Source organism: Oryx dammah, unplaced genomic scaffold (assembly GCF_014754425.2).
Source record: "Oryx dammah isolate SB20612 unplaced genomic scaffold, SCBI_Odam_1.1 HiC_scaffold_27, whole genome shotgun sequence".
Taxonomy (NCBI): domain Eukaryota; kingdom Metazoa; phylum Chordata; class Mammalia; order Artiodactyla; family Bovidae; genus Oryx; species Oryx dammah.
Window position 1 is genome coordinate 74,316,021 of NW_024070211.1, and position 27,906 is coordinate 74,343,926.

Below are 27,906 nucleotides of genomic sequence, written 5' to 3' on the forward strand. Positions count from 1 at the left end.
GCACTCTCAAGGGTTTCTAACATTCTCATGGGTTTCGTTTTTTTACATTTAAATGTTATATCCTGGTAAGGAATATGGCTCCCTTCCCCCACCTGTGACTAACATCCTTAGAACTCTGCTGTGACCCACCTCCGTTTATGGACTGGTCCATCATCACCCCTTCTACCGCCCGCCCCCCCCCATATGGCGGGTCACCTCTGGCATGCACCCTGTCCCTGAAACGCAGCTGGTCTGTGTCTAGGCTCTGTCTTCCTTTGTTGATCTTTCTGTTCACTCCATTTCAAAACTATAACTAGCTTTATATTTTTTTCTCCACCCAGCCGCCGCCCCCCCCCCCCCGCCCTATCCTGGCGCTTTTTACAAGTGAGTTTTACGTGCAACTTTATATTATTTTTTTCCATTTCCTGCTCTACCCCTGCATAAAAGTTATACTAACTTTTGAAGGTTAATTTACATAAAATTGACAGCTTATAAAAATGTCTCATAGCAATTTTAGAACCATCTTCACCCCATCTGACCAACTTTTCCTGTCTGCTGGTGGAAGAAAATGCTTGTGCGCCACAATCTTGACTGCCAGGTTGGGGCCCACAGCGGTGGGACACTCTAGTAGGAATTTTCTGTAGATACAATTCAGGTAGGAATGCTTACCAGAAGCAACTTCTTGAGCATGATCAACCTTTTAAAACCAATTGAAAACTATTTTAAAAAAAGAAAATCTCCTAGATATCTAGAAAGAATATATAGGTTAAATAAGTTTGAGTATTCTATTCTGTGGTTGTCTCATGAGCACATTTGAGTGGAAGTGATAGACTCACTGACTTCTCTGAATGTTTTGTGAATAAACATACAGATGTAGTGGGTGTGCTTCCCTCTGTCCTGTCTCCAAAAATGTACTTGCCAGAGACACTGAGACATGGTCCTCTGGCCTCCAGAAGCCAATAGCGGAGGATTAATGTGGCGAAGCTGTAAACGGGGATGTTCATAACTTCTGTGGAACCCGTCTTCTGAGGAGAAGCACCCATAGGAGACAGGACACCATTAATAGCACCTTTTTCAGTTTCTGAGAAACAGAAGGCAAGAGAGGCTGGGAGGGAACTTAAAGCAGGAGATGGCCTAGTGGTTGATCTTTTCATGAAAAGGATTGCTATGGTTTTTACTAATGTTTCCACCTTTTAAAATCTCTGAAAATTAAAACAGCTCAGTTAAATTACTCACAGAACCTATTAGTTGAGTTCAGTAACTACATATTTCCACAGGAGCCACTTGGAGGATCTTCTAATCCCCAGATGAATTCCTGATACTGGGGCAAGGTGGGGATACTCATTTTAATCAGGGACTTGAAATCCTTCAAGATTAGTGTCTTAAGAGTGCAGAGATTTTTATAAAGTCTGTTATAGACAGAATATTAGATCCTAAGTGGTTATGGGGGTTGCAAAGACTTGCAAAGAAACGAGGAAGAGAACTGGAGGAGGTGGTAACTTCTGGGTCAGAAGGAAGACCTGTGGCTCAATTCCTGTTCACCTGGTTGTGTGTGCTTTTGCTTGGAGTGCTTAAAATACTTGTAGGACAGAAATGCAACCCCACAGACTCCAAGAAGCATGAAAGCAAAGAGCACATTAAGCGCTGTCTGGGCTTCCGTCGTACTCAGCCTGAGGCCCAGGAACTGAATTTTCTGACTCACAGGGCTGGCGGGGCTGGCGGTGGGCTCAGCATCTAGGAGAGGACAACAGGTGATATGGAGTTATTGGACCATGTTGACCTAGATTATTAAGCGCAAGCTGGATCCTTGCAGGAGAGAAGCTACCCTGTATCCAAGGTCAGCACATCACGGAGGTGACTGTGCACATCCTTTTCGTGAGTTAGGAGAGAAGTCACGTAGTTTTAGTTTTAAGCATCTCTCAGCAATTAGAGTAAAACCTGTACTGGATAGTTGTCTCTTAATTTGTATAGTAATTTATACATTGTCAGTCATTCAGCAAATCTTGGGCACCTTACAGTGTGCCAGGCACAATATTTTTAGTCACTCTTTGATCCTGGCCTCGGCACAGCATTTGACTCATTTCTTGCCTAAGGTTACACAGCAAGTTAGTGGTAGGGCTGGGGCAAGAATCTAAACTTGCTGTTTCCAGGCCAGGGCCTAGTTTCTAGATGTAACTTTAGCCCTTAATTCCTTTGTTCCATTCTGAGAACATCTGGAGCATTCAAAGAAAAAGAAAATAGTGGTTGAATGAATGAAGGGGATGGAGAGGCAGAGAGGGCTGGTAATAAACTAGAAGAAAATGGACTGAGGAAGGCCTGTTTGCCCCTCCTCCTCTGGCTTTGTCCATCCCAGAACCACAGCTCACCTTCTTGCTGAAGACAAGGATGTGGCCCTGCAGCAGGGTCGGGGAAGCCACTGCACCGGATTATGGAGGCGTAGACCTTGGCTGACTCTCTGGGGATCCTTGGCAGAGCAGGGTCGGTATAGTTCACAAAATGCAAACCAAACTTATCTGAGAAGCCGGTGGCCCACTCGAAGTTGTCCATCAGAGTCCAAACCGTGTATCCTCGAAGGTCCACCTTATCCTGCAGAGCTGCTCAAAGACAGAGGCCCCAGCATGAGCTGCTCTGATGGTCTAAGCCCCTCTCCACCGGGCCTGCTGGGGCCGGGCCTGCCCACAGTGCTCCCACAGTCCCCACTTGCAGGTCAAGGGGAGCTTTTTTCAGCTCTTGGAGAGAGCAGCCCGCCCTGCACGGAGGAAACATTAGTCCCCTGTGGGTGTTACCACAGAGCCATCTGCATTTTCTAGACAGGCTCAGCCCTGATCGGGAGCCAGGAACATGCGTAGACTAAATTAACCCTGCTGGGTCAGCTATCATTGTCTTCACATCTTGGGATACTGGTCTTGGGTAGAGTCTCAAGGGACCCTTGGGAAAGGTTTTATCTGAAATAAGGTTTTCTAGTTGTTTCTTTGCTGCTGCATTGCTCACTTCCTTTTACTCAGCATTACTTACATTCCTCTGTCATAGTCCCATCCCTGGTTGGTCTGCTGAGCTGTAAGGGTCTCAGACTTCTGCTTGGGGAACAAAAGATCATAAAATCTCTCCAGCCTGTTCCTCCTGGGCCCTACCCAGACTGTCCACAAGAGGGCGCCGCTTTCCAGGGACATGGACACCAGAGGCTCAGACAGAAAAGGGCAGGCCAGGAACTCGGGTCCAGCTGCATCAGACAACTGGGTTTTGCTTGCTGAGCTTTAGGAAGGAAAAATCTTAGTGTGCAGCCCCCCAAAAAGGCTTAAAGCCAAAAGGAGGTAGAAGCCTCATCTTCCTCATCTGAGACCCGGCCGTGCAGTATCGGCTGCAGACGTTAGACGTTTCCAACAATAGGTGCACGTAGAGGAAGGGGTAGGCCCGTCATACCTTTGAGTGCCTCGTTGATGTAGCTGCGGAGGTAGTAGATCCTTGCAGTGTCATTGAGGTTTGCTTCTCCCCGATGGGAGACTCCGTTCTCTGTGACATAGATCGGGGGGTTGTTGTACTCCTCCTTCAACCAGTTCAGGATCCTCCTAAAGCCAAAAGGGGTCATCTTCAGCCAGAAGGAGCCGGAGTCTGGCCAGGAGCGGTCTGTGATGGAGGCCACTCCCCTGCAAGTTCAAAACTAGGGATTAGGTGTCAGTTTATAATCCCAAGAGACCCTCTGCACAAAGCATGAACAAGATTTACGCTAAAAAAAAACAAAACCCTTTGACTTCAGTCGCTTAGTTGTGTCTGACTCTTTGCTACTGCATGGATTGCAGCACGCCAGGCTTCTGTGTCCATCACCAACTCCGGGGCTTACTCAAACTCATGTCCATAGAATTGGTGATGCCATTCAACCATCTCATCCTCTGTCGTCCCCTTCTCCTCCTGCCTTCAATCTTTCCCAGCATCAGGGTCTTTTCCAACGAGTTAGTTCTTCACATCAGGTGGCCAAAGTATTGGAGTTTCAGCTTCAGCATCAGTCCTCCAATGAATATTCAGGACTGATTTCCTTTAGGATGGACTGGTTGGATCTCCTAGCAGTCCAAGGGACTCAAGAGTCTTCTCCAACACCACAGTTCAAAAGCAATTCTTCCGTGCTAAGCTTTTATGGTCCAACTCTCACATCCATACCTGACTACTGGAAAAACCATAGCTCTGACTAGACGGACCTTTGTTGACAAAGTAATGTCTCTTTTTAATATGCTGTCTAGGTTGGTCATAGAGCAAGCGTCTTTTAATTTCATGGCTGCAGTCACCATCAGTGATCTTGGAGCCCCCCAAAATAGTCTCTCACTGTTTCCATTGTTTCCCCATCTATTAGCTTTGAAGTGATGGGACCGGATGCAATGATCTTCGTTTTCTGAATGTTGAGTTTTAAGCCAACTTTTTCACTCTCCTCTTTCACTTTCATCAAGAGGCTCTTTAGTTCCTCTTCACTTTCTGCCATAAGGGTGGTGTCATCTGCATATCTGAGGTTATTGATATTTCTCTTGGCAATCTTGATTCCAGCTTGTGCTTCATCCAGCCCAGCGTTTCTCATGATATACTCTGCATACTCCTTTCCTGATTTGGAACCAGTCTGTTGTTCCATGTCCAGTTTTAACTGTTACTTCTTGACCTGCATACAGATTTCTCAGGAGGCAGGTGGTCTGGTATTCCCATCTCTTGAAGAATTTTCAACAGTTTGTTGTGATCCACACAGTCAAAGGCTTTGGCATAGTCAATAAAGCAGAAGTAGATGTTTTTCTGGAACTCTCTCGCTATTTTGAGAATCCAACAGATGTTGGCAATTTGATCTCTGGTTCCTCTGCCTTTTCTAAATCCAGCTTGAATATCTGGAAGTTCACAGTTCACATTCTGTTGAAGCCTGGCTTGGAGAATTTTGAGCATTACTTTACTTTTCTCTTTTCACTGGTTGTAGTGACATCAATCAGTGCTGGTGTAACTTTGGATAGGCCACCTAAACTCTCTGGTCTAGCTTTCCACCAGTACACAGAAACGGACTTGTTCATGGACCTAACTCTCCAAGCCACTCGGTAACAGGCCACACCTCACACTAGACATGGAAGGGTGCTGGCACTCGCATGGAGTGCGAGTGCTGGGTCTTCAGAGAAGAGGCTCCCTTGGGTCACATATGTCTGGTCAACAGGTGGTACACCCACAGGAACGAATATTTGGGCCCGCATTAGTGTGATGATGGGGTAGATACGCTAGGACCTGCTTTAAGTGCCCTAGACCCTATTTCTCTCTCCAGTGATGGGCAAAGAGAGGGTATCACATTGTGCCAAAGGCGTGCCGCCAGGGGAGGCACAGGCTCATGCATTTCATTATAAGGACCAGCCATTTGGATATTTAACACTCACAGTCCTTCAATTAAAAAAAACCTTTTACCAGCAGCTGGATTTATCTTGTTCAGCTGAACTGAATATGGCACACTTCATAAGCTGAGCACAGGTGCCTGGGAAGACAGTCCCAGGACCGGTGAGGTAGCAGTCGAGTGGGTGCTGAAACGGGAGCCAGCAGGGGCGCCACCTCAGCCCCTCTCAGGAGGCCTGACTGCTGGTTGGAGGATGAATGGGGATGTCGGCACTTGTTTCCAGAGATTCTGGACAGATTCACAGCTACTGATGTGGAAAGGTGCTTGTCAGAAAAGGAACAAAAGGGACTTCCCTGGCAGTCCAGTGGCTAGGACTCCACACTTCCACAGCAGAGGGAACTAAGATCCTGCATGCCGCATGGCACAGGCAACAAAGCAAAAACAAAACCCGAACAAAAAAAGCTTTCTTCATCTAATAAAGAATGTCTAGAGGAAAAAGAAACCTACAGAAGACAATGAATGTTGGAATATTAAACCTTTCCTCTTGAAATGGGGAATAAAATGTCTTTGTAAGTATTAGATTGTATTAAATAAAATGTCTTGTAAATGTCTCAATAAATATTATTTAGCAATTTTTAAAAAAGGAACAGATACTGTGCATAAGTGTAATCCTGTTTTTCTGTAATGTATTCCTGCGTGAAACTTCTGACGTACTATATAAACTATGGGTAATATATATATCATATATATAAAGAGAGGTAGTGTACCTATACACATATATACACTCCTGAAATGATATGAATTTTCTCTTCTTGCTTTCTAATGTGTCTGCTGTGAACAAACATTACTGTAGTAGAGAAATAGTTTAACTTTTACCCTCAAAGGGAAAAAAGAAAATGATTTTAACTGAAATACATCTGATAAGTGAGAAAAATCTGATGAAAAAACATATATATATGTAAAGTCTTAATTATTTTTTAAAACTCTAAGCCTGTCTGCATTAATGAAAAGCATTTTGGAAATCATAGCCTGTATAACTGTCTGACTGATAGAGGTGTATATCAGGAGTTGGGACTTGTCTTGCAAACCCCAGGATACATAGCATCAGGAGGCAGTTTCAGAGGCTGTACAGGCCTCTAAGTAAGAGAGGGCACTTTGCTGTCTTTCCCAAAGATTGTTCCAGCTGCCCTTCCTTACCTGTCTGCATCGAAGGAAGAGATCCAAGAGGCATAGTTGAGATTGTAGGCCAGGACAGTGGTGTAGTGATTGAATCCAAAAAAGTCGTAGGTACCGTTGATCCTCCTCTTCTCACTCTCCGTGAACTCAGGGAGCCTGGGCGGGAGGAGCCATTAAGGACGCGGGGCTTTGAGAAGAGCCTGTTGTAGGGCAGGGCCGGTGGAGGGCTCTAAACTCAGATACCTGAGGTGCCCACGGGCAGCTGACCAGGAGCGAGGAGAGGCCCTCCCAGGCGCTGCTGAAAGCACCTGAGCCTCCTTCCACCAGAACACAGACCTCACCTGCCTCACAGACCCTCTCTTCTGGTTTTAAGTTTTTACTGCGGTTTGTTTAGACACGCTTCTTTTCTCCAAAGTCTGTCCTTACTAGTAGGGGAAATGCTTTTACAAATTGAATTGACCTTTTGAGATCTGGACTTTTCTGCTCACATGATTTTACTGCCCTTTCTTTTTAAACTTCTAGTGGAACATTTTCCATATATATTAAAAAAAATTGAAGTATAGGTGATTTACAATGTTGTGCCAGTCTCTGCTGTGTGACTCATTTCTATACATATTTACATTTTTTCCATGTATTCTTAGACTTTTCTGTGTCATGTGACTAACATGCTCTTGGAGGTTCCCCTCCCAGGGCAGCACTTGGAGGTTCCCCTCTCCCAGATCCTGACCACGTGCTGCTGGTTTAGGGTTGCTGAGAGAATGCCCTGCTTAGGCGTCTGACACTTCATCTTGACCTTCCCGCTACCATTAACCTAGGAAAGAACCTTACTTCCTGGAGTTTCTGAAATACTGGGGCAAAACTAAGGCCCGAGTTCCCCACACCACCCCTGCCATACCTTTTACTTCCCTGCTCAGGAGCCAGCAAGGGCTCCTCAGATCCTGTGGCTTCAAGAGGGAGCACCTGTGCCCAGCCTGCAGTTGCTCTGCCATGTGGCCCCGGCTCTCCCTGCTGCTGGGCCAGTGTCCCCAATCGCTGCAGTAGGTGTTCCCTTCACTTCTACCTCTGGGCCAGTGCTCACACCCTTCCCCTGGGATCAAAAGCCCTCTGCTTTCCCCAGTGCTGTTCATTGTCAAGGCCCAGTCAGCCCATACCCTGTCTTGTCCAGGGAGTCTCCTGGGTCGACCCAGCCTGCCCTGATCTCCTCTGAGTCTTCAATGCATGAAGAAATTGGGGAATAGAATTCCTTGGAGTGGGTCACTGTCTTCCCAGCTGGTGTGTCAGCACCTGAGGAAGCCATACTTAGAATCCCCTCTATGTGGACCCTGCTGGGCCTGGTTTCGGCCTTGGTACACAGTAGGTGCTTTAGCATGGTTGTGTTGATGGACTGGAGCACTCACTTGCTTGTTGGAGACCAGGGTTGACAGATCAGACCTTTTGGCTCAGCAGGACTTGACCTAACCAGGCCAGCACATGCGTGATGTAAGGGCTGGGATGGATTACTTAATCCTCACAGCTGGGCTACAGGAGGCTCAAAGAGGGAGCTAGTGGGTCACTAAGAAGTGGGTGCCCCAGACGTCCTGCCTATTCTGAAGAATAACAAGAGCAACTGCCTTTGTCAGAGCTGTGCCTGTCCGGTGCTGAGAGCTCCACGTAGACACTCGTGTTGTCTTTGCAGCACGCATGGAAGTTCAGACAGTTACTTGCCTAAGACACTCCTCTCCAACCCCAACAGCACCTGTGCCAGCCACCCAGGAGCCTCAGTGGCTGAGGGCGTGGCACCAGGACCTACCGAGACTTGTTGAGGCCTTCGGCTAAGCTCCTGTCACGGATCCGCGTCTTCATCACCTCAGGGTAATCCCCATTCTTGAATATCGGATGTGCGAACCAGCCTCCCATGAACTGCAGTGGGGGTTGGAGGGACAGTCAGCGTTGGCATTAACAGGCAGGCCCGCAGGAGACAGCAGGCTCCCTGCCCAGGAGTCACTGACCTCAGTTCTCCTTCTCCCCACCCAGTCTTAAACTCAGCCCTCTTCCAAGTCTGTTCCCATGTTGCAGTTTAAATGCCCATGGGTCTTGTCACCGTGCTGGGAGCTCACTATGGGCAGGGCTGTGTTCCTACCCACTGCGGCTGGAGGGATGTGAACTGAACTGAGCCCTGGGCCTGCTAGATGCTGCCTGGCTGCCCTTAGGAGGGCCGGGCCCAAGACGGGGAGAGACTCCAAGCTTCCAGGCCCTGATTCCCTCACTGACCACAGAGGAGGTCTAATGCCTAAGGACCCATCAGAACCTTCTAGGGTGGGCAGAGATGAGAGGCTCTCCTGGTTACCCAGGCAAAGGGTGATTCTTCATGAGCTTTGGACTTGCAGCCCTAAAGTGGGAACTTTCCTGTCTGTTTTCTTGAGTAAGGTTCAGGCCACCCTTAACCCTTAGAGGGTATACACGGCACTTGAGTGCTGTGATGCTGTGGGTCCTGAGAGGCTTGTCTCATCACATCCTCCCTGCAACTGCTGGCTGCTACCTGGAATGTGGAGTGAGAGCAGCCTTCCATTCTCAGCCAGAGATGAGGTTTAGAACATACTCGCTCCAGTAAAAGAAGCTTCAGTTCACTGGGAGCTGAGGAATTGTGTTTCCGGGGAAGCTGAATTCATGAGGGGGTGTGCGGATCACTGTCCTGGGCTGCAGGATCACAGCTCACTGACAAACTGATCATGAGACTACAGCGTGACATTTCTTCAGGTTTGTTTTTGATTTCCAAAAATGAATTATTGCTCTAATTCATCAGCTCTGTGAATCTGAAATGAGGGAATGCCTTAATTTTGGTCCAGGCTTCCCCCACCCCCCACAAGCTGGCTACCAAATGGGGACATTAAATTCTTGTTTGGACTTAATTCATTTGACCACTTTTATCAAGTTCCTTTGTGAAGGATTTGGCAAACCAAGGCCATTGGTGTCCTTTCAGAAATGCCAGTCTGCATGCTCTCCTCAGGGCCAAATGTGGGGAGCAGTCTGGAAAGAGAGATGCTTGCCTTTCTTTCCTGATCCTGAAACACGAAGAGGGCTCCTTCCAACCTCTCAGAGACAGTAACAGGAGCCGGGGACAAGCTATGCCTGAAGAGGGCTGTTCTCTCTCCTTTCAGGGACCCGGACTGAAATAAGGCGGGCCATGTTGGCACCTGCTTACTTGTGTCTCTACTTCCTAAGAGCAACATGCCATGACTAAAAGATGCAAGTCCTTATATTAAACACATGGAATTAGAAAATTAGGGGCGCTGATGTGTTTCACAGAATTCCAATTTAAGGAAGTCTTAGGCAGACTAAGTAAAATCAGACAGTGACACCTAGAGGTGAAGTGTGACATTGCAGCCCAGTCCTATAAAACCACAGATTGGAGAGGCTGAATTTCTATTTTTTAGCCTCAAGCCAATGTTGCATCCAGTAAGAGTTGCATATATGACTGATTTTTTAAGACTTGAAAGAAAACTCAACCCCAAAGAACTTTCATTCCAGCAAAAGCTGTGGGGTAGTTAGGTCACGTCTATTTTAAAGACAAGAAAACTAAGATATTAAAAGGTTAGATGATTTTCCCAAGTGCACAAATAAGGTAATAGCAAAACAAAGCCTAGATCCTTAACCTTTGTTTCACAGACTAATTCTGTTTTCATTAGATCATGACAGGAAGGGAAAAGAGAAGGAGTAAAAACAACACCCAGAGGAAAATCTGACCTGAACGTATCTCCTGGCTGCCTCCACATCCTCCTGGTTGGAGGGGTCTCTAGGCTCAGCCCAGTCGCTGCTGATGGTGATGGAAATGATGCCACCTTGACGGGCACGGTACACATCATTGTACAGATGCCAGACCTCAGCATGAGCCTTTATTAGGTTGTGGCCAACAATGTAGGGGGCAGTGCCAGGCCTAAAGGAGATTCCTGGAAGTACAGACATAGATGTCAGCGAAGAATACATGTGCCAGGACTTCCCTGGTGGTCCAGTGGTTGGGAGTCCACTTGCCAATGCAGGGGACATGGGTTCGATCCCCAGTCCAGGAAGATCCCACGTGCCTCAGAGCAACTAAGCCTGTGCGCCATGACTACTGAGCCCAAGCACCTAGAGCTGTGAGCTAAAAGGGAAGCCACTGCAATAAGAATCCCAGGCACCACAGCTAGAGAGTAGCCCTCAATCTGCAGCTACAGCAATGAAGACCCAGCATAAGAACAAATGTGGCTAAGAATATCACTTTCTGCCTACAGATGGCCTCTTGGTGTTTAGGAGAAAGACTGTAGATTTTTTCTTGGAATTCAGATCCTGGCTCCACTTCTCCCTGGCTGACCATGGAACTTTGGGTAAGTAATTCAGCCTTTCTGTTTCTTCCTCTACAAAATGAGCAATACAGACTTCTTGTGAATAGTGTGTGGTGAAGCACCCAGAAGCCCTGTGTCTGGCAAAGAGAAGGCACTTGATGTTGGGTTCTATAGCCCTCACCCACAGAGTGGCTCACGTGTCTCGGGCAGAGTACCTGGAAGAGTGTGTGCCTCAAGGGCTGGCATCCTGACTCTCTTCGGGGACCCACTGTGAAAGAGCTGGAGCATATAGCTGATGGAAGCAGCTGACACAGATTCCTCGAGAGCAAACGTTATGAGAGAGGCAGCCTCTCATGTGTTGGAGGAACAAAAAACCAAAACGTCAGCCAAGGACCAATGGCTGATGCATCTGATAATGAGTCAAAGCAGATCTCCCCATGGCTCTTCCCAGCTGGGACACATAATCCCAAGAAGTCACAGAAATGAACACAAATTTACTCTCTAAGGCTCAGAATTAGAGAAAAGGAAAATCAGAGGGTTCTCAAGGGACAAGGACAGGTTCACAATTCCTTATTCAAAAGTCTTAGGAATTCAACATTGTAAGCCAATTATACTTCTGTTAAAAAAAAACCAACTCAGAATTTTATGTATTTAGAAATTAAAAGGTTTCTGTGTCTTAGAAAAGTAATAAGTTGCATATAACATATTTACATATGACCCAGCAGGGCTCAGGACAGCTCTCCATAATTAAAGACACTGATATATCTGCAGCAGAATTTTTTGAAATTTCACACTGAGTGGGATGCCAACCTTATACTTGTTCACATCAGGTTATGCCCAGGTCAGCCAAATCAAATACTGGGAACTTTGGCATTTGAGGAGTTGCCAAAAAAAAAAAAACCCCAACCCACTGTGGATCTGTACAGTCTGATGTACTGTCCTTTCCTGTATCAAATAGTTCGCACCCTTGATCTCAGGGAGCTTCCTATCAGAGGCAGATGAGATGCACAGAGCAAAGAAGCCATTTGGTGGTTTGAGATGTGAGGTTCATGTTCAGCAGACGTGGTGTCAGAATGGGGCAGCAGGGGAGGCAGGAATTCTGAGGCATTGCCTTGTCAGTGGTGCTGAGAAAACCACCCTCTGATTGCTGACCAGTGGGGTCTGAGACTTTTACCTGGAGCTGCCGTCCCGTAGCCGTAGCCCTGGTTAGCAACAACGTAGGGTTCGTTCAGTGTGATCCAAAACTTGACCTTGTCCCCCAGCCTCTGGAACAGCACCTCTGCATAATCCTTAAACCGCTGTACAATCGTCTCATTCTCCCAGCCCCCAACATCCTGGAGTGCCTGGGGCAGGTCCCAGTGGTAAATAGTCACCTGTGAAAATGCAAGACCAGTGCTTCCATCAGCCTGCTTTCCATGGGAGCCCACCGATGCTCTATGCGCCAACATAAATGTCTGTTGCTAAGGATGAGGATGAATGATGAGACAAAAAAGCTTCAAAGGTTCTTTGGCGGGAAGGATAGGACAGTAGAGCTGAAGTGCAAGAAAAGTTCACACATCTGGATCAGAGAAGCCTGGGTTTGAGTCTCAGCTCTGCCACCTACCAGGCACTAAGGCCTCCATGTCCCAGAATCACTGTGAGGCCTAAATCACACAGCAGAGGACAGGAAAAGTGACTGACATCCTGCCAGCTCTTTGGCAAATGTTAGCTATGACTGTAATCAAGGATCAGAAATGCTAGAGCTTCAGAACCTCCTGGATAGAATGCTCTGAGGGTTTCAGGAGGGAGGCATTTTGCTTGTCAAGGGGCATCCCCAAGGACGTCTAGTGTGTCTGGAGACTCTTCCTGTGGAGTGAGAGCACTTTGCTGGCCACACCCATGTGGTGGCCTTTCCTCCCCCGGGTCTCCCCCTGATGCTCCTGACATACACCCATGCCAGGGTCTCCACTGAGCTGCCAGCCGTCTTCAGCTCAGACCCAGTCTTTCCCTTTCCCTGATATGCCCTTTCCCTGCCTATGCACCCACCAAAATTCTCTTCTTTTTTTAAGACCCTCACCTCCTTGAAGGTTTTAATGGCCATATCACTTTTCTGCCTTGTCTCAATGTCCTTAAGAACTACAGGGAATTCCTTGATGGTTCAGTGGTTATGACTCTGAGCTTTCACTGCCCAGGACGCAGATTCATTCCCTGGTTAGAGAACTAAGATCCCACAAGCCATGTGATGCAACCAAAAATAAATAAAAGTTTAAAATCTATAAATAAATAAAAGCTTAAACCCTATTTTAAAAATAAAAACCACAAAATAATTTAGCCCTGAGTTGTGTTCTCTGAATTGTGTGTAATGGATATTAATTCCCCCTGATCTTGGGGTCCTACAGGACAGCCACTAGCCCTCTCATCTCCATCACAACTGGCACTCACATGAACTGTAATAAACGCTGCATGACTAATTTATTCCTGCAGTGTTAGCAGTGTGAGGAGTCCAGGTAGCACTTTTTATAATTAAATATTTATTTTTATTTATTTATTTGGCTGCACTGGGTCTTAGTTGCAGCATGCGAACTCTTAGGTGTGCCATGTGGGATCTAGTTCCGTGAGCAGGGATCGAAGCCAGGCCCCCTGCACTGGGAGCTCGGGTCTTAGCCACTGGACCACCAAGGAAGTCACCCAGGTAGCACTTTCATTTGTAAAAATCTCTGCTTTGTGGGGTGGGAAGAAGGGGGTTATAATTCGGAGATTATACTCTGGCTGCAGTACGTAATCTCCAATCACTACAGCAGAGGACACACCAGTACCTGGAGCTAGTACCCTCTGGCCCTTTATTATAAATGGCCCAGAAGAAAAGGGAAAGAGTTCCTAGGCTCCCAAGTAGAACGTAAAAGATCTGGTGACAGCAAAGGAAGCCCCCACATGAGCTGTATTATTCATAAAAACTCATGGCTCAAAAGCACACGAGCTTCTGCCTCAGCAGTTCTTCTCCTAGGACCATATCCTATAAACATCTATCCTAGCGTAATTATGTAACTACCGTTACACAGACAGAGGAGCCTGGTGGGCTGAAGTCCATAGGGTTGCAAAGAGTTGGACACGACTGAAGCAGCTTAGCATGCATACACACTCACTGTAGTGCTGGTTACAATGGAAGAAGAGTGAAAACAGGGAAGAGTGTCCATTTACAGGGAAGTGATTAGAGAAGTGAGGTACAGCTTCCACATAACTAAAAAGACAGAACAAATGAGGAAAATACATATGGATATGGAAAAACCTGTAAGAACTATTGTTAAATAAAAAGTATCAAACTATGTGCATCAGTTGTACCATTAGGAAAAAGGAGGGTAAAAAGCAGACACACACACACACACACACATATTGCCTACTGGTCAGATACCCAAAAGGACATGAAAACTCAGCAGCCCTGGTCACCTGTAAGGAGGGGAACAGATAGCTGGGAGGGAGTGGTCGGGGACAGAAGGAAAAGCTTTACAGACAACTCAAAAACTAAAGTTGGCAACAGCACTGTTTTTTCACAGTAGATGTGCTCGCCACCCAGCCGGCCCCCTCTGGCGGACTCGGCCCAGGCCTGCTCAGGGCCCCGCCTCACCTGGGGCTGGATGTTGGCGGCCAGCAGCGCGTCGATGAGCCGCACGTAGTAGTTCAGGCCCGCTTCACTGACGCGCTTGTTGGTCCCGTCAGGAAGGACGCGGGTCCAAGAGATGGAGAAGCGATAGTGGGTCACGCCCAGGGTCTGCAGGGCCACCAGGTCCTCGGCAATCTTGTGGTAGCTGTCACAGGCCACGTCCCCTGTGTCATTGTTCTCAACCTTCAGGGATGTGTGAGAAAACGTGTCCCAGATGCTGAGTCCTTTGCCATCTGCTCGCCATGCACCTTCGATCTTGAGATGACAAGACAGGGTCAAGTCAGACACGCAGTCAAGCCCTTCCTGTCACTGGGGGAGTCCTGAGTCAGGACGTAAGCCGGCATGACCTCCTCTGCTCCCCCAGTTTCTGAACTCCTGCAGCTTCCTGTGCACACTTTCTGAACGTCATGGGACTACCACTCTGCACTGAGCAGTTATGCGTCTGCTGACTGGCTTCCCTCCAGCGAGACTAGGCAAGACTAGACATGGCATCTTCCGTCTTGGCGGCCCGGCTGTCAGTGCAGCAACGTCTGGTGTATGGTGGGTGCTCATTAAACATTTCGATGAACAATCTGGTGTGCCTTAACCCCAAGCACAGTCAGACAAATCCCAGTGATGCCAGACGTGCAGGCAGAGTTTCTAATCAGGACGGTATCACTGTTTCTGTGCTTCCTTTTCCTCCTTTCACCTAATCTACAGGGAAACTGACCACAAGCCACTGGGCAAAGGCCTACCCCTGGGCTTAGGTAGTCCAAGACGTGTAATGTCTATAAATTACTATAAAACACTTTGACAGGTATGGTGTGAAACTCTGTGACTGGCTGCAGCTAAGGCAGTGTGGTGTTTTTAACCAAGAATGCACATCCAGGCTTGGCCTGCACAGCCCCTGTGAGAGTGGCAGGGCATTGGAGCAGCGGGAAGGCACTAGGTGTTGTCCATCTGAGTGGAGGAGATGGCTTGGTGGTTGGGAGACTAGTTAATGCAGGGGGACTAAGACAATAAGTGACTATGTTGAGGATTTTAGGAGTTAGATTTCTCATCATTGGAGAAAAGAGTATGAATATGAAAAGCGGGAAGGCCAGAATTAACCTGTGGAGTAGGATTGGACTTGGAGGTATCGAGGTGTTTTTTTTAACATACATAAAGATGCGGGTGGATGTAGAAATAGATATATTTGCACACACACTGTGTGTGTACACACGTATTTCCTCTCTCTGTCCACTTCTAGAGGGCTTAAAAGTAATGACCCGTGAGTACTCTAAGCACCTAGATCTTGGTTTCTAGATGCCCTTATGCAATAAAAGAAACCAGGGCTCATTAGAGAAATGGCTGATTACAGGGCTGGGGCAGAAAAGACAGAAGACGCTTGGAACATCTTGTTGTACCAGAAAGAATTAGGAAAGTGCTCAAAGAACAATGGGCCACATCAAAAGGACACAGGCTCTAGATAAAGGACCATCCACCTGGCAAAATGTGGGATGACTGAAGTATCCCCATACTAATGATGAAAAAGTATAACCCACTGAACAAAATACAACTTCATGAGGCCATACTTTTGATACATATCAATATGTATTCATATGTAAATAAAGTGTAAAAAAGCAGAAGGAAAGACAGAACTCGACCTTTCTGTTAAATGCCACCTAATAAATATAAAAGCAATGATGGACTGAGAAAAACCACCATTCACCAACTGTCACAGTAATACCTGGTTCAGGCCTGCAGCCCGTGCCCTAGAATAAGACCCTTTCCCTGGCCCTAGAATAAGTCCAGCTGGAAACCCATGGGGCCTATTCTCACCCAGGGACTATTTGTCCCCGAGGAGACACTTAGCAATGTCTGGAGACATTGCTGGTTGTTACAGCTGGGGGAGGGGTCTACTGGCATCTAGTGGGCAGAGGCCAGGTTTGCTGCTAAACATCCCGCAGTGCACAGGACGGACCACAGTGCACGAGACAGACCCACGGTGCATGGGACACGGGACGGGCCCAAAGTGCACGGGACAGACCCACAGTGCACACAGTGCACGGGACGGGCCCACGGTGCACGGGACGGGCCCACGGTGCACGGGATGGACCACGGTGCACGGGATGGACCACGGTGCACGGGACGGACCCATAGTGCACAGAACAGGCCACAGTGCACAGGACAGCCCACAGCACACAGGATGGACCCACAGGAAAGAGTTTCTCCAGCCCCAAATGTCAGTTGGCCCAGCTAGAGAAACCTTTCCACAGAGAATTCTGTCTGCCTCAAGTAAGAGTAACAGGATTCTGTCTCTGAAATCTTGGCATTTCCTCCAATGAATCTTTCATGTTCAATGTTGACCAGAGCTCCAAAGAAGACCAAGAACTATGGTTTCTTCCAGGCCGTGGAACAAGACATATGAATAGTTTCTATGTTTGTGTGCTTAGCTAATGTACGTCTGGATAGTGCAAAACTTGGTCTGAGATGTCACTATATCACGATAGTCTGGTCATCTGGTGGGGTTACCCTCACCTTTCTTAGAAACAGTTTCAGCAGCTATGATCACCTAGAAAAAACTCAAGGGCTGAGCAACCCAGAGTCAGGTCAGCTCAGTACCCACCCAGGTTCCACACTGAGAATACAGAGTCCCCACTCCTGGATCAAAGAAAATGAAAGGAGGAAGGAGATGTAAAGCAAAGTCCCACCCTTAACTGCCTGGGTAAGTCACACTTCACTTTGTAGCTTTCATTTCTCTGGGGAAAAGTGAACCCTCGTATTTTCTGTATTAGTGAGCTTCATTTAGCGTGAATGAGGTAAAGGTATGATGTTATTAGGACGTCAGAAAAAGCCCAGGTCTGCATGATAGTCATTTTGATCAAACTGTCTGCTTGGAAGATACTAGGTAAGAAATAAAGGCATCCAGCTCAGAATCTTCATATTTGCACATCTTTGCCTAAGAGTTTCTGCCTGGTTTCACCTGCTCCATCTGGCCCGCTAACACCTGTCTCAGCTTGGCCCTTCTAACTGTACTTGTCCATCTGAATTTGGGGATGCGAAGAAGCCAGACTGTCTGGGAAGAGGGCCTTCCAGATGCCCCTCCATCCCCACCCTGCGGTACCTGTACCTCCTACCCACAGGTCTGTGAAAATCCACTGCTCCTGCCTGCCCTCTGCAGCCCTGACAGAGCCTGGCACGTAGTAGGTTTACTGTAGAAGGTTAACTCCTCACCTGATATGAGGCAGTAGCTGCACTCCAGATGAAGTCCTTGGGGAACTGTCCGTATAGGAACTCATCCTCCTTGGACAGCGGCATGCCATTGTTGGTGATGACCTCTGTGTAGTACCTGGCTGAGGCTCTTGCTGTGCGAGACCGGTTCACGTCATTGAAATCAACATGGTACAGTCCAAACTTGACCGTGTAGCCATTCAGCCACTCAAAGTTGTCCATCAGGGACCAGGCAGCATATCCTCGAAGGTTGACACCATCAAGTCTGTAGGCTGGGGACATTGCACAAAGAGCAGAGGACAGCTTCACACCAGGAAGGTCAGGGCCCAGGAAGCACAGCCACGCACTGGCTCCTCACTTCAGGCGGTCTTCAACCACCGACTTGTACACACAAGTAATGTGTGCCACGATAGATCATCTTTTTGTTAATACTGATAACCCCGTAACAAGTATTAATGGCTGATCTTTGCCAAATCAGATTCTTTTGTTGGAGTAAAGGGGCATGTCTGAAATTCAAAAGTCTTAGCCCACTTTAGAGGTTATTCCTCTAGGGTACATGGAACCTGAAAGTTAGTGCTAGTCACTCAGTCGTGTCTGGCTCTTGGTGACCCCATGAACTGTAGCCCACCAGGCTCCTCTGTCTGTGGAATTATCCAGGCAGTACTGGATTGGACTGCCATTCCCTTCTCCAGGGGATCTTTGTGACCCAGGGATAGAACCTGGGGCTCCTGCACTGCCAGCAGATTCTTCCCATCTGAGCCACCAGAGAAGCCTGACAGATGGAATCTACCAGAATATAATAAGTTCCTTGTCAGCATAAAGTTGTTAGTTTTGTTCCCTGCAGTGTCCCCAGCACTTAGAATAGTACTTGTCACACAGTAGTTGGTCAATAAGGAAAATACTCTTGTGGGACTCTGTGTGCACATTTGGGGTGATGATCATTGCTTTTTGTTTCAGATTCCAGAGGGATATGTAACCTCAGACAGGGAACGAGTTAGAGGATCAAGGTATGAGCGAGAGACCTGCTGATGGTTTGTACTCCATTCTGCCAAGGCTCCTGACATACAGATGTCGGGAGACTCTGCAAGGGGAACGGGAACCCTCACGTACCTTTCAAAGCTTCGTTGATATAGGTTTTGTGGTAAAATATCCGGTCGGTGTCTTCCAGGTCGGGGTCTGTCAGCCCCACTCCGTTCTCAGTGATGTAAACGGGGATGTCCCCATACTCTTCCTTGATCCAGTTGAGCAGCCTCCGCGTCCCCCAGGCGGCAGCCCTGTTCATGGCTGTGGCAGGCCAGGAAGTGTCCTCCCACTCCAGCAGCTCCTGGTCACTTGTGTAGGAGGGTGGGTTTAAACTGGGTGTCGTGTGTTGCACAATCCTGGAGGAGTAAGTGTTGAGGCAGAACACATCGGCGGTAGCTGCGATGTACTGCTTCTCCTCCTCCGTGAAGCTGGGCAGGCGGGAGGTGGCCAAGTGCTGCAGTTCACTCCTGTTCCCCACCTTCCACTTCATGGCATCGGGGTAGTCTCCGTTTCGGAAGATGGGGTGGGCAAACCAACCCAAGGAGAACTGCAGCATCCGGTCAGCTGCCTCCACGTCCCTGGGGACCAGCGACTGGGGCTCTGCCCAGTGGGAACTGAGGCTCAAGGAGATGACCCCCTTCTGCTCTTGCCTGTACTTCTCGTCGTACGTGTGATAGACTCTGGCATGAGCTTTGATGATCGTATGGCCAATCCTGTAAGGTCCCCAGCCTGGGTCGTTCACATTTGGGGGAAATTCCCCTGAGCCGTACCCCAACCAGGCCTGGTACCTGGGCTCATTAAAAGTCATCCAGAACTTGACTCTGTCACCAAAGGTCTGGAAGCAGAAGTCTGCGTAGCTGTTGAACAAGTCAATCAGGGAAGGATTCTCCCAGCCTCCAATGTCCTGCAGGGCCTGGGGCAGGTCCCAGTGGAACAGGGTCACCATGGGAGAGATGTTGTTTTCCACCAAGCCATTGATCAGCTTGTTGTAATAATCAACACCATGTGTGTTGACAGAAGTGTTTCTCCCAGTTGGGAAAATCCGAGACCAGGAGATGGAGAAGCGATAAGCCTTCACCTTCAAAGCTTGGAGCATGTTCAGATCGGCATCCAGGTGGTTATAGCTGTCACAGGCCACGTCTCCAGTGGCGTTGTCTTTCACGTTGCTCCCTGGTGTGTGGGTAAAGTTGTCCCAGATGCTGGGGCCTTTGCCATCAGCATCACAAGCTCCTTCAATCTGATAGGCTGACGAGGACACACCCCACAGAAAGTCATCGCGGAATGTGCCATGGTAGAACAGATCTCTCTCAAACTTGGGTTGGTTGGAGAACTTCTCCCAGACCACTTTTGCCTTGGAGGGCACCTCGGATGGAAAAGTGAAGGCTCTAATTTTCCGGGGGACGTTTGCTATGCTAGGTGGTGACTGTCTTTTTACTACCTTGTTGAGGAAACCATTTTTTTCGATCACGCTGGTGAAAAAATAGGCAGATTTCCTGGCAGTCCTTGGCCTGCTGCTGTCCTTGAAGTTGACGTGGTACAGCCCAAACCTCTGGCTATACCCAGAAGGGCCTTCAAAGCCATCAATGAAGGAACGAGCGATGTAAGACTGAACAGCCACCGAGTCTTCTTTGATAGCTGTGGAGAAAAACAAAATGGGGACTGCTTTAAAGTCTCTGTTACTGATTGTTCTAAAGTCTCTGCTATTATTTTTTAAATAGAGGTGTTTATTTGGGGTTTCTTAGCACTGCAGCCATGTTCCTTGGAAGAAAAGCTATGACCAAACTAGACAGAATACTAAAAAGCAGAGACATTACTTTGCCAACAAGGGTCCATCTAGTCAAAGCCATGGTTTTTCCAGTAGTCATGTATGGATGTGAGAGTTGGACTATAAAGAAAGTCGAGTACCAAAGAATTGATGCTTTTGAACTGGGGTGTTGGAGAAAACTCTTGAGAGTCCCTTGGACTGCAAGGAGATCAAATCAGTCACTCCTAAAGGAAATCAGTCCTGAATATTCATTGGAAGGGCTGATGCTGAAGCTGAAACTCCAATACTTTGGCCACCTGATGTGAAGAACTGACTCATTGGAAAAGACCCTGATGCTGGGAAAGATTGAAGGCAGGAGGAGAAGGGAACGACAGAAGATGAGATAGTTGGATGGCATCACCGGCTCGATGGACATGAGTTTGAGCAAGCTCCAGGAGTTGGTGATGGACAGGGAAGCCTGGAGTGCTGCAGTCCATGTGGTCACAAAGGACACGACCGAGCGACTGGATTGAACTGAGCACTGCAGCCCAGAAGACACCGATTTAAGAAGGACTTGAATAGTGTTCTGCTATAAAATAGGGGAGGCTCGTAAAGGCAAAGCCTATAAGGTTACATACATTGTTTATCTAGAATTAGGATTGGAGGGGATTTCCCTGGTGGTCCAGTGGTTAAGACTCCATGCTCCCAATTCAAGGGGCATGAGTTTGATCCCTGGTCAGAGATCTAAGATCCTGCAAGCCACAGACTGTGAACAACAACAACAAAAAGATGATGAGGCTTGGTGAATGGTTAGGACTCAGATGGGCAGAGCATAGAAGGAGCATTGTAGGGACTAAGAATATAAAAGCAAAGACTTAAGGCCTTTAGGGAGAGAGTTAGGAGGCTGATATGAAGAGCTGACTATTACTACAATCACTACTTTCTGGCTTCCTTTCCATGGGAGACCGTTTTTGGTCCCATAAAACAAAACTCTGAAGACTTGATGAAGTACCACCCATGCTCAGTCTCCAGCATATCCATGTTCTTACCCTTGAGCACCTCATTGATATACTGGTTGAAGTAGTCGACTCTCAGGGAATCATCGATGAGGTCTTCACTCTCCCCTATGGGCATGCCGTTCCCAGCTAGGTAGATTGGAACTTTGCCTTTTGTGTATTCCAAGGATACGAACTTCAACAGCCTCCTTATGCCCCAGGGCACCACGCGAATCCAAGAGGATGCGGTCTGGGGCCACGTGGGGTCTACATGCTGGGAGAAGCCTCCGATGGTATCATAGCTGGGGATGCAGGTATCGCCTTGGGCCGTGCTGACGAGGCGGGAAGTGTAATGGGACAGACCCAGAAAATCAGCAGAGCCTTTCAAGAGCTGTTTCTCTGCCTCGGTGAACTCAGGGAGCTGGGCCACAGGACTGGGGCACTGCTTGTTCATCTGTTGGATCTGGGCCCTCAGGGCAGCCGGGTAGTCCCCATCCACAAAGATGGGGTGTGCAAACCAGCCCAGCATGAAGTGCAGGAAGCGTTCGGCGGCTCTCACGTCCTCGGGCCTCTCTGGGGACAGCGGTTCTGCCCAGTCCGAGTTCAGCACGATGCCCACACGCCCCTGCTGCTGTGGGCGGTGGTGGCTGTTGTAGTGGTGCCAAGCCCTGGCATGCGCCTTGAGGACCATGTGAGCCACCTTGTGAGGAAGAAAGAAGGAAATACAAGACTTAGTGAGAGCTGCACCACCCACAAGTCAGCAACAAGTCAATGAGAACGATGGTAGCAAGGTACCACCGAGGTGAACGATGGTAGCAAGTTAATAAAAGCAGTAAGACTGATGATGTCAGCCTCAACATAATCAACACTGATGTCAACAATGTCATCATGTCATTGACAAGTTAACACCTACGTGACACTGCAAATCAACAAAACGTCACGTCAACAGCACCAAAAAGAAGACTGATGCTAACAGTGTAAAGGAGGCTAGAACATGGACAATGTCCACAACAGCACCAGTGCCAGCAACATCAGCAGCAGGGATGAGAGCCTCACAAGTCACCAGCAACAGGGTCCACGAGTGCTGACAACCAGTCAACACCGCCATCAGATCGTCAGCAATAGCGCCACAACCACACTAACAATAACGGGGTAAATGGCTTCTCTCGTGTGGTCCTCACTTATTTGACAAGTACAAATACTATTTCCACAAAACAGGTGAGGAGCACAGATCCAGAGAAGGGGTAAATGCCGGCCATCCAACCTCAGGCTTGTACTGTCACTCATAGTGCTATGCTGCCTCTGTGCTCAGTAAGTGCTTATGGACTAGCTAGCCAGCAACTAATTGGAAGGGGGGAATCATTTTAGTTAACACAAAGGAGGGGAAAATTCTTTCTAGCCTGCCTGATCTCCTTTCTACTTAATGAAACCTAGGAAGAGAAACCACCACCAGGATCTGTCTGTAGACTCAACTCATGTTCTCACAAAAGTCAGCATCGTTCCTTGGTGGAGCGCCGTAAGAAACTGGGCAAGGGTGGGGTTTGTGGAGCATAACAAGTCTACATTTAAATCGACTCTGTCACATGTTCAGTAAACTCAAACCATCTTCTCTCTCAACTTCAGGTTTGTCTGCAGGGAGTGAGCCATTCTGGATCCTCCCTGAAGGACTCAGTGCAGCTGTGTGAGCAGAGCATAGAGCAGAGACTGGGGGTGCAGGAAGGGGTTTGTTACCACTGAGCTCCTCTTCCTTTTCGTCATGTGATGAGGATGACACCTGTGTTTGAAGAATGTTATACCAAAACATTGCTCTATGAAGAGGAGCTCCTGACTGCTTCTAGTGTACCAAATATTAGTTCTTAACTGGGCCCTGACCTCCAGCAGCAAACTGGGCTCCTTTCTTAAAAGCAGGAATGCTTCCCTGCTAAGCTTGCTGGTCAGGGCAAAACATGGAAACAACCGAAATGTCCATTGACAGAGAAATGAATAAACAAGGTGTGGACATATGTACACACGGGGATACCACTCAGCCACAAAAAAGAATGAAATAATGCCATCTGCGGTAACATGGATGCAACCAAAAATTATCATACCGAGTGAAATACGTCAGAAAGAGAAAGACTAGTACCATATGATATTATATGTGGAATCTACATATGGCAGAAATGAACCTATGTACAAAACAGAAACAGACTCACAGACGTAGAGAATTGACTTGTGGTTGCCAAGGGGGAAACGGGGAGGGAGAGGGATGGAGTTTGGGGCTGGTAGACGCAAACTGTTATATATGGGATAGATAAATACCCATATATAATAGTATATATAGTATATACTATACTACTGTAGAGTACAGGGAATTATATCCAATCTCCTGGGGTAAATCATAATGAAAAAGAATATTTAAAAAGGTATATACATATATAACTGAGCTGCTTTGATATACAGCAGAGATTGGCACAACACTGTAAATTAACTATACTTCAATAAAAACAACAACAACAAAAAAACAGAGGTACTCAGCCGAGGGTACACTGTGACGACACTGAGTGCAAGGAAACTGTGATTGGAATGAAATACTGGTAAGATTATGAGAGAGGTCTTTTCTTTGAAATTTTTCCTTACTGGTATCATAATGTTTTATAAATAAAAGGAAGAATTGGGAGAGAAGAGTGAGGTGGACTTTCTCATCAAAGTCGCTATAGGAAAATCTCAGGAGACATAGCTGTAGGGATAAGAAGCCTAAGGAGAAAAGGTTGGGATGAGCTTCACAATAAAAACACAGAAAGGTCCAAACCTTCCCCTTTCAGTAGTGCTCTCTTTCTTCGTGGGTGTGGTGAACAAGTGTGCTGAGTGAGAACCAGCAAGAGTGCCGAACAAGAGCAGAATGGAAGCCTTGACTCCAGCGCTATGTTCTGGCATTATACTGAGTCGCTTACTCACAGAGCTCACTCTGTGCATATTTTGAATTGCTGTCTAATTTTCTAATGTGTGTTAGTATCATTTTTCCCCCGAGGGTTTTTAAGTCTTGATGACACTTATCTAGCGTGGGGGCCCAGTGAATACTCCTGTCTCAGAACAGTGTGTGTGTTAGTCACTCAGTCACGTCCGGCTCTTTGTGACCCCCCAGGCTCCTCTCCGTGGAATTCTCCAGGCAAGAGCACTGGAGTGGGTTGCCATGCCCTATTCCAGGTGATTGTCCCAACCCAGGGATTGAACTCGTGTCTCCCTTATTGCAGGCAGATTCTTTACCATATAAGCCACCAGGAAGCCCATTTCAGAACAGAACCCAAAGTGTGGCAGGGGAAAGCCAGACTAATGTGCTTATCCTGAAGAATGTTGCCAGTGAAGCTGGTAGATTTTCTGGGAGTTTTTTTTTTTTAAAAGGAAGACGATGCTTGGGACCCATATGAAGAATTTTAAATTTTGTCTCCAGGGACTTCCCTGGTTAAGACTCTGCACCTTTACTGCAGGGGGCGTCTGTCCAATTCCTGATTGGGGAACTAAGATCCCACATGCCACATGTGGCCAAAAAAGAAAAAAAAAATTTTGTTTTCAGGATATACATCCCCTTCTTGTTGAAGTGATACTCCGATTGCCCCCTGGAAAGATCACCTTCCTCCGTCCCCCCCTCCCCATCTCTCAGCCAGTATTGAGGGGTAGAGCTGGGATCTGCACTGAGCTTCACAGTCCCCTAGCCTAGACCCAGTGACTGGTTCAGGGATGAGCACGTGACCCACACGGAGACCATGAGCACAGGAGACCTTTGCCAGAACAGTGATGATAAGCAATCTTTCCTGTTTTCCACTGATGTTGAAATATGGGAGAAGGACTGCAGCCATCTGGCTACGGGAAGCCCAAGAATAAAGCCAACGAGGGGAACAAGAGAAAAGGAAAAACTGAGTCCTGGTAACGTCATCGGTGGTCCAAACAACTCTACTCTGATCAGCTAAAACTAGGACTTCCCAGTTTCCTGAACTCAGAAATTCCCTCCTTGCTTTAAAGTCAGTTTAGGTTGGGTTTTCTGTCACTTGCAGTTAAGCCCTGGCTGACATGGAACACTTGCTTTGGAGTCGAGTAGATCTGGGCTCAAAATGTTGGCTTCACACTGCTAACCCACTAGCAATGTCATCACAACCAAATTGCTTCTCCTCCTGAACCCCAATTCCCTCATCCATCGGAGCCGTTCTGAGGATACAGTAACAATTTTTAAAGCGCCAGAACAGTGTTTGGCACTTTTAACAATTTTAACAGTTCCTTCCCTCCCTCCAACTTCCTCTAAAGAAGAAAAAGGAAAGACTTGCTGACGGGAAGGTGAAAGAGTGTTTTTCCAACCAAATGCCCTTCCTCTTCCAACAAGTAGGCACTGCAAGGATGGAAAGTACCTTAAAAGAGGCCACCCCTGGGTCGGAGATGCCCGGTGCATGCTGGCCGGTGCCGTAGCCTGCGTAGCTCATCACCCACGGCTCGTGGAAGGTCACCCATAGCTTCACACGGTCCCCAAATGTGGAGAAGCAGAAGGCCGCGTAGTCCAGGAAGGCGTCCACCACATCCTCACTCTGCCACCCGCCGCGATCCTGCAGGGCCTGGGGCAGGTCCCAGTGGAACAGTGTGGCCATGGGCTCGATGTGGGAGTCCAGCAGGCTGTCAATCAGTTTGTTGTAGTAGGCAACGCCCCGGGGGTTGGGGTTATGCCCCTGCCCGGTGGGGAAGATGCAGGACCAGGAGATGGAGAACTTGTAGACCTGGGCCTGGAGGCCACGGAGCAGGGCGACGTCAGTGTCTACCTTGTGGTAGCTGTCGCTGGCCACCTCTGGAGTGGCTTGGCCCTTGGCGGTGTTCTGATGCCCAACTCTGTCCCAGATGCTCGGCCCTCTTCCACCCTCCGCCCAGCCTCCTTCCACGTTAAAAGCGCCCGTGGAGACACCCCAGAGGAAGCCTTCAGGAAAAACATCCTGCAGGAAAGCATCCCTTTCTGCCTTGGACTGGTTGGCAAACGCTTCCCATACTCTCTGATAGGCTGAGCGGGGCGGCCAGGCGTATGCTGCTGTGTCTGGGCCCAGCTGCAGGGCAGTCTGGAGGGTCAGGCTGTCACTCAGAGAACAAGACCAGCTGAGGGAGTGAAGTGACATAAAGGGACACAATAAGTAACGACTCTAACTTATAGGTGACCTGAGACTGATGAATGGTGACGATGTGTTTAGACAGTAAAGATTCCAATAACATTGACGCCAAGTGATGGGCAGGAAGTGACTGGGAGATGGGAAATTATTATTATTACCCCTTCTTAGGCAAGTTAGGATGAGATGTGGCATCACCGACTCAATGGGCATGAGTTTGAGTAAACTCTGGGAGTTGGTGATGGACAGGGAGGCCTGGCGTGCTGCAGTCCATGGGGTCACAAAGAGTTGGACATGCCTGAGCAACTGAACTGAACTGAACTTAGGCAAGTTATCACTGCTCCTGCATGACTGAAAATACTGTGCTAATGCTACTATCCTCTGTATTAGAATACCCTTGAATATCGTCTTCAGTTCTGATGAAATTTTTCTTCTTATAATGTAAAACACAACTAAAGATAATGACTTCAATTATTGAGTCTTTTGATTCTATATTGGCTACTGTGATAAAAATATATGTACATTAATTACCTCATTTAAATTTCAAAATAAGTGTATGAGATAGGCACTACATTATTTATCTTCTTCCTACAGAGAAGGAAACTGAGACGTAAAGAAGTGAGTTATTTCTGGGCATCGGGGGCCAGCAGCTCTTTACCAGCTGGTACAGAAATATTTCAGTAATTGAACTACCAGTACAGCTCTACTGATGTGTACCACTGAAATATCAACCCCAGCTACAACCTCCTTTCTTCTTCATGTTGCCTGGGTTATGGTCATAATGGCAGGAGCTCACGCATCCATCCAGCACCATGAGGTAGAAGTTTTGATAAGGGTGACAAAGCAACAAGAGAGGAGCCTGGACTTCTGATGATTTTACCCACTCTAGACTGTCCATCTCTGGGCTTCATTTATGTCAATAAACTTTTATCTTTTTTAAAAATGAGAACTCCTTGATTATACAGCTTGCAAATGATAGAGCAGAGTCTGTGCTTTTAACCACATATCACTATGTATATGCATAGATGTGTGGACATTATATGCATATTTGTGTTATGTTTTATGAACATAAGTATTTATTCAAAAATAAATATATCTGAAATAAACATAGCTGAAATAAAACATAACATAGAAATGCTATTTGGGGGGCTTCCCCGGTGGCTCGGTGGTAAAGAATCCACCTGCTAATGCAGAAGACATGAGTTTGATCCCTGGTTCAAGGAGATCCCACATGCCTCAGAGCAACTAGGCCTGTGAACCACAGCTACTGAGTCTGTACCCTAGAGCCTGGGAGCCGCAGCTACTGAGCACTTGTGCAGCAACTGCTGAAGCCTGAGCACCATAGAGCTCATGTTCTGCAACAAAAGAAGCCTGCACACTGAGAAGCCTGCACACTGAGAAGCCTGCACA

General features: G+C 47.6%; 1 protein-coding gene across 1 annotated transcript in view; it reads right to left on the reverse strand.

Moving 5' to 3' along the window:
• Positions 1–1,486: 1,486 nt before the first annotated feature.
• Positions 1,487–27,906, reverse strand: part of LCT (lactase) — a 49,207-nt gene continuing 22,787 nt past the window's right edge. Inside the window, exons 6-17 of the mRNA XM_040228515.1 lie at positions 25,762–26,488; positions 21,437–22,082; positions 18,731–20,278; positions 17,624–17,892; positions 14,393–14,683; positions 11,966–12,164; positions 10,217–10,419; positions 8,283–8,392; positions 6,515–6,649; positions 3,400–3,623; positions 2,346–2,573; positions 1,487–1,713 (exon numbers count right to left, since the gene is read on the reverse strand). Coding sequence (XP_040084449.1) covers positions 1,487–1,713; positions 2,346–2,573; positions 3,400–3,623; positions 6,515–6,649; positions 8,283–8,392; positions 10,217–10,419; positions 11,966–12,164; positions 14,393–14,683; positions 17,624–17,892; positions 18,731–20,278; positions 21,437–22,082; positions 25,762–26,488 — 4,807 coding nt within the window. The remainder of the gene's footprint in view (positions 1,714–2,345; positions 2,574–3,399; positions 3,624–6,514; positions 6,650–8,282; positions 8,393–10,216; positions 10,420–11,965; positions 12,165–14,392; positions 14,684–17,623; positions 17,893–18,730; positions 20,279–21,436; positions 22,083–25,761; positions 26,489–27,906) is intronic.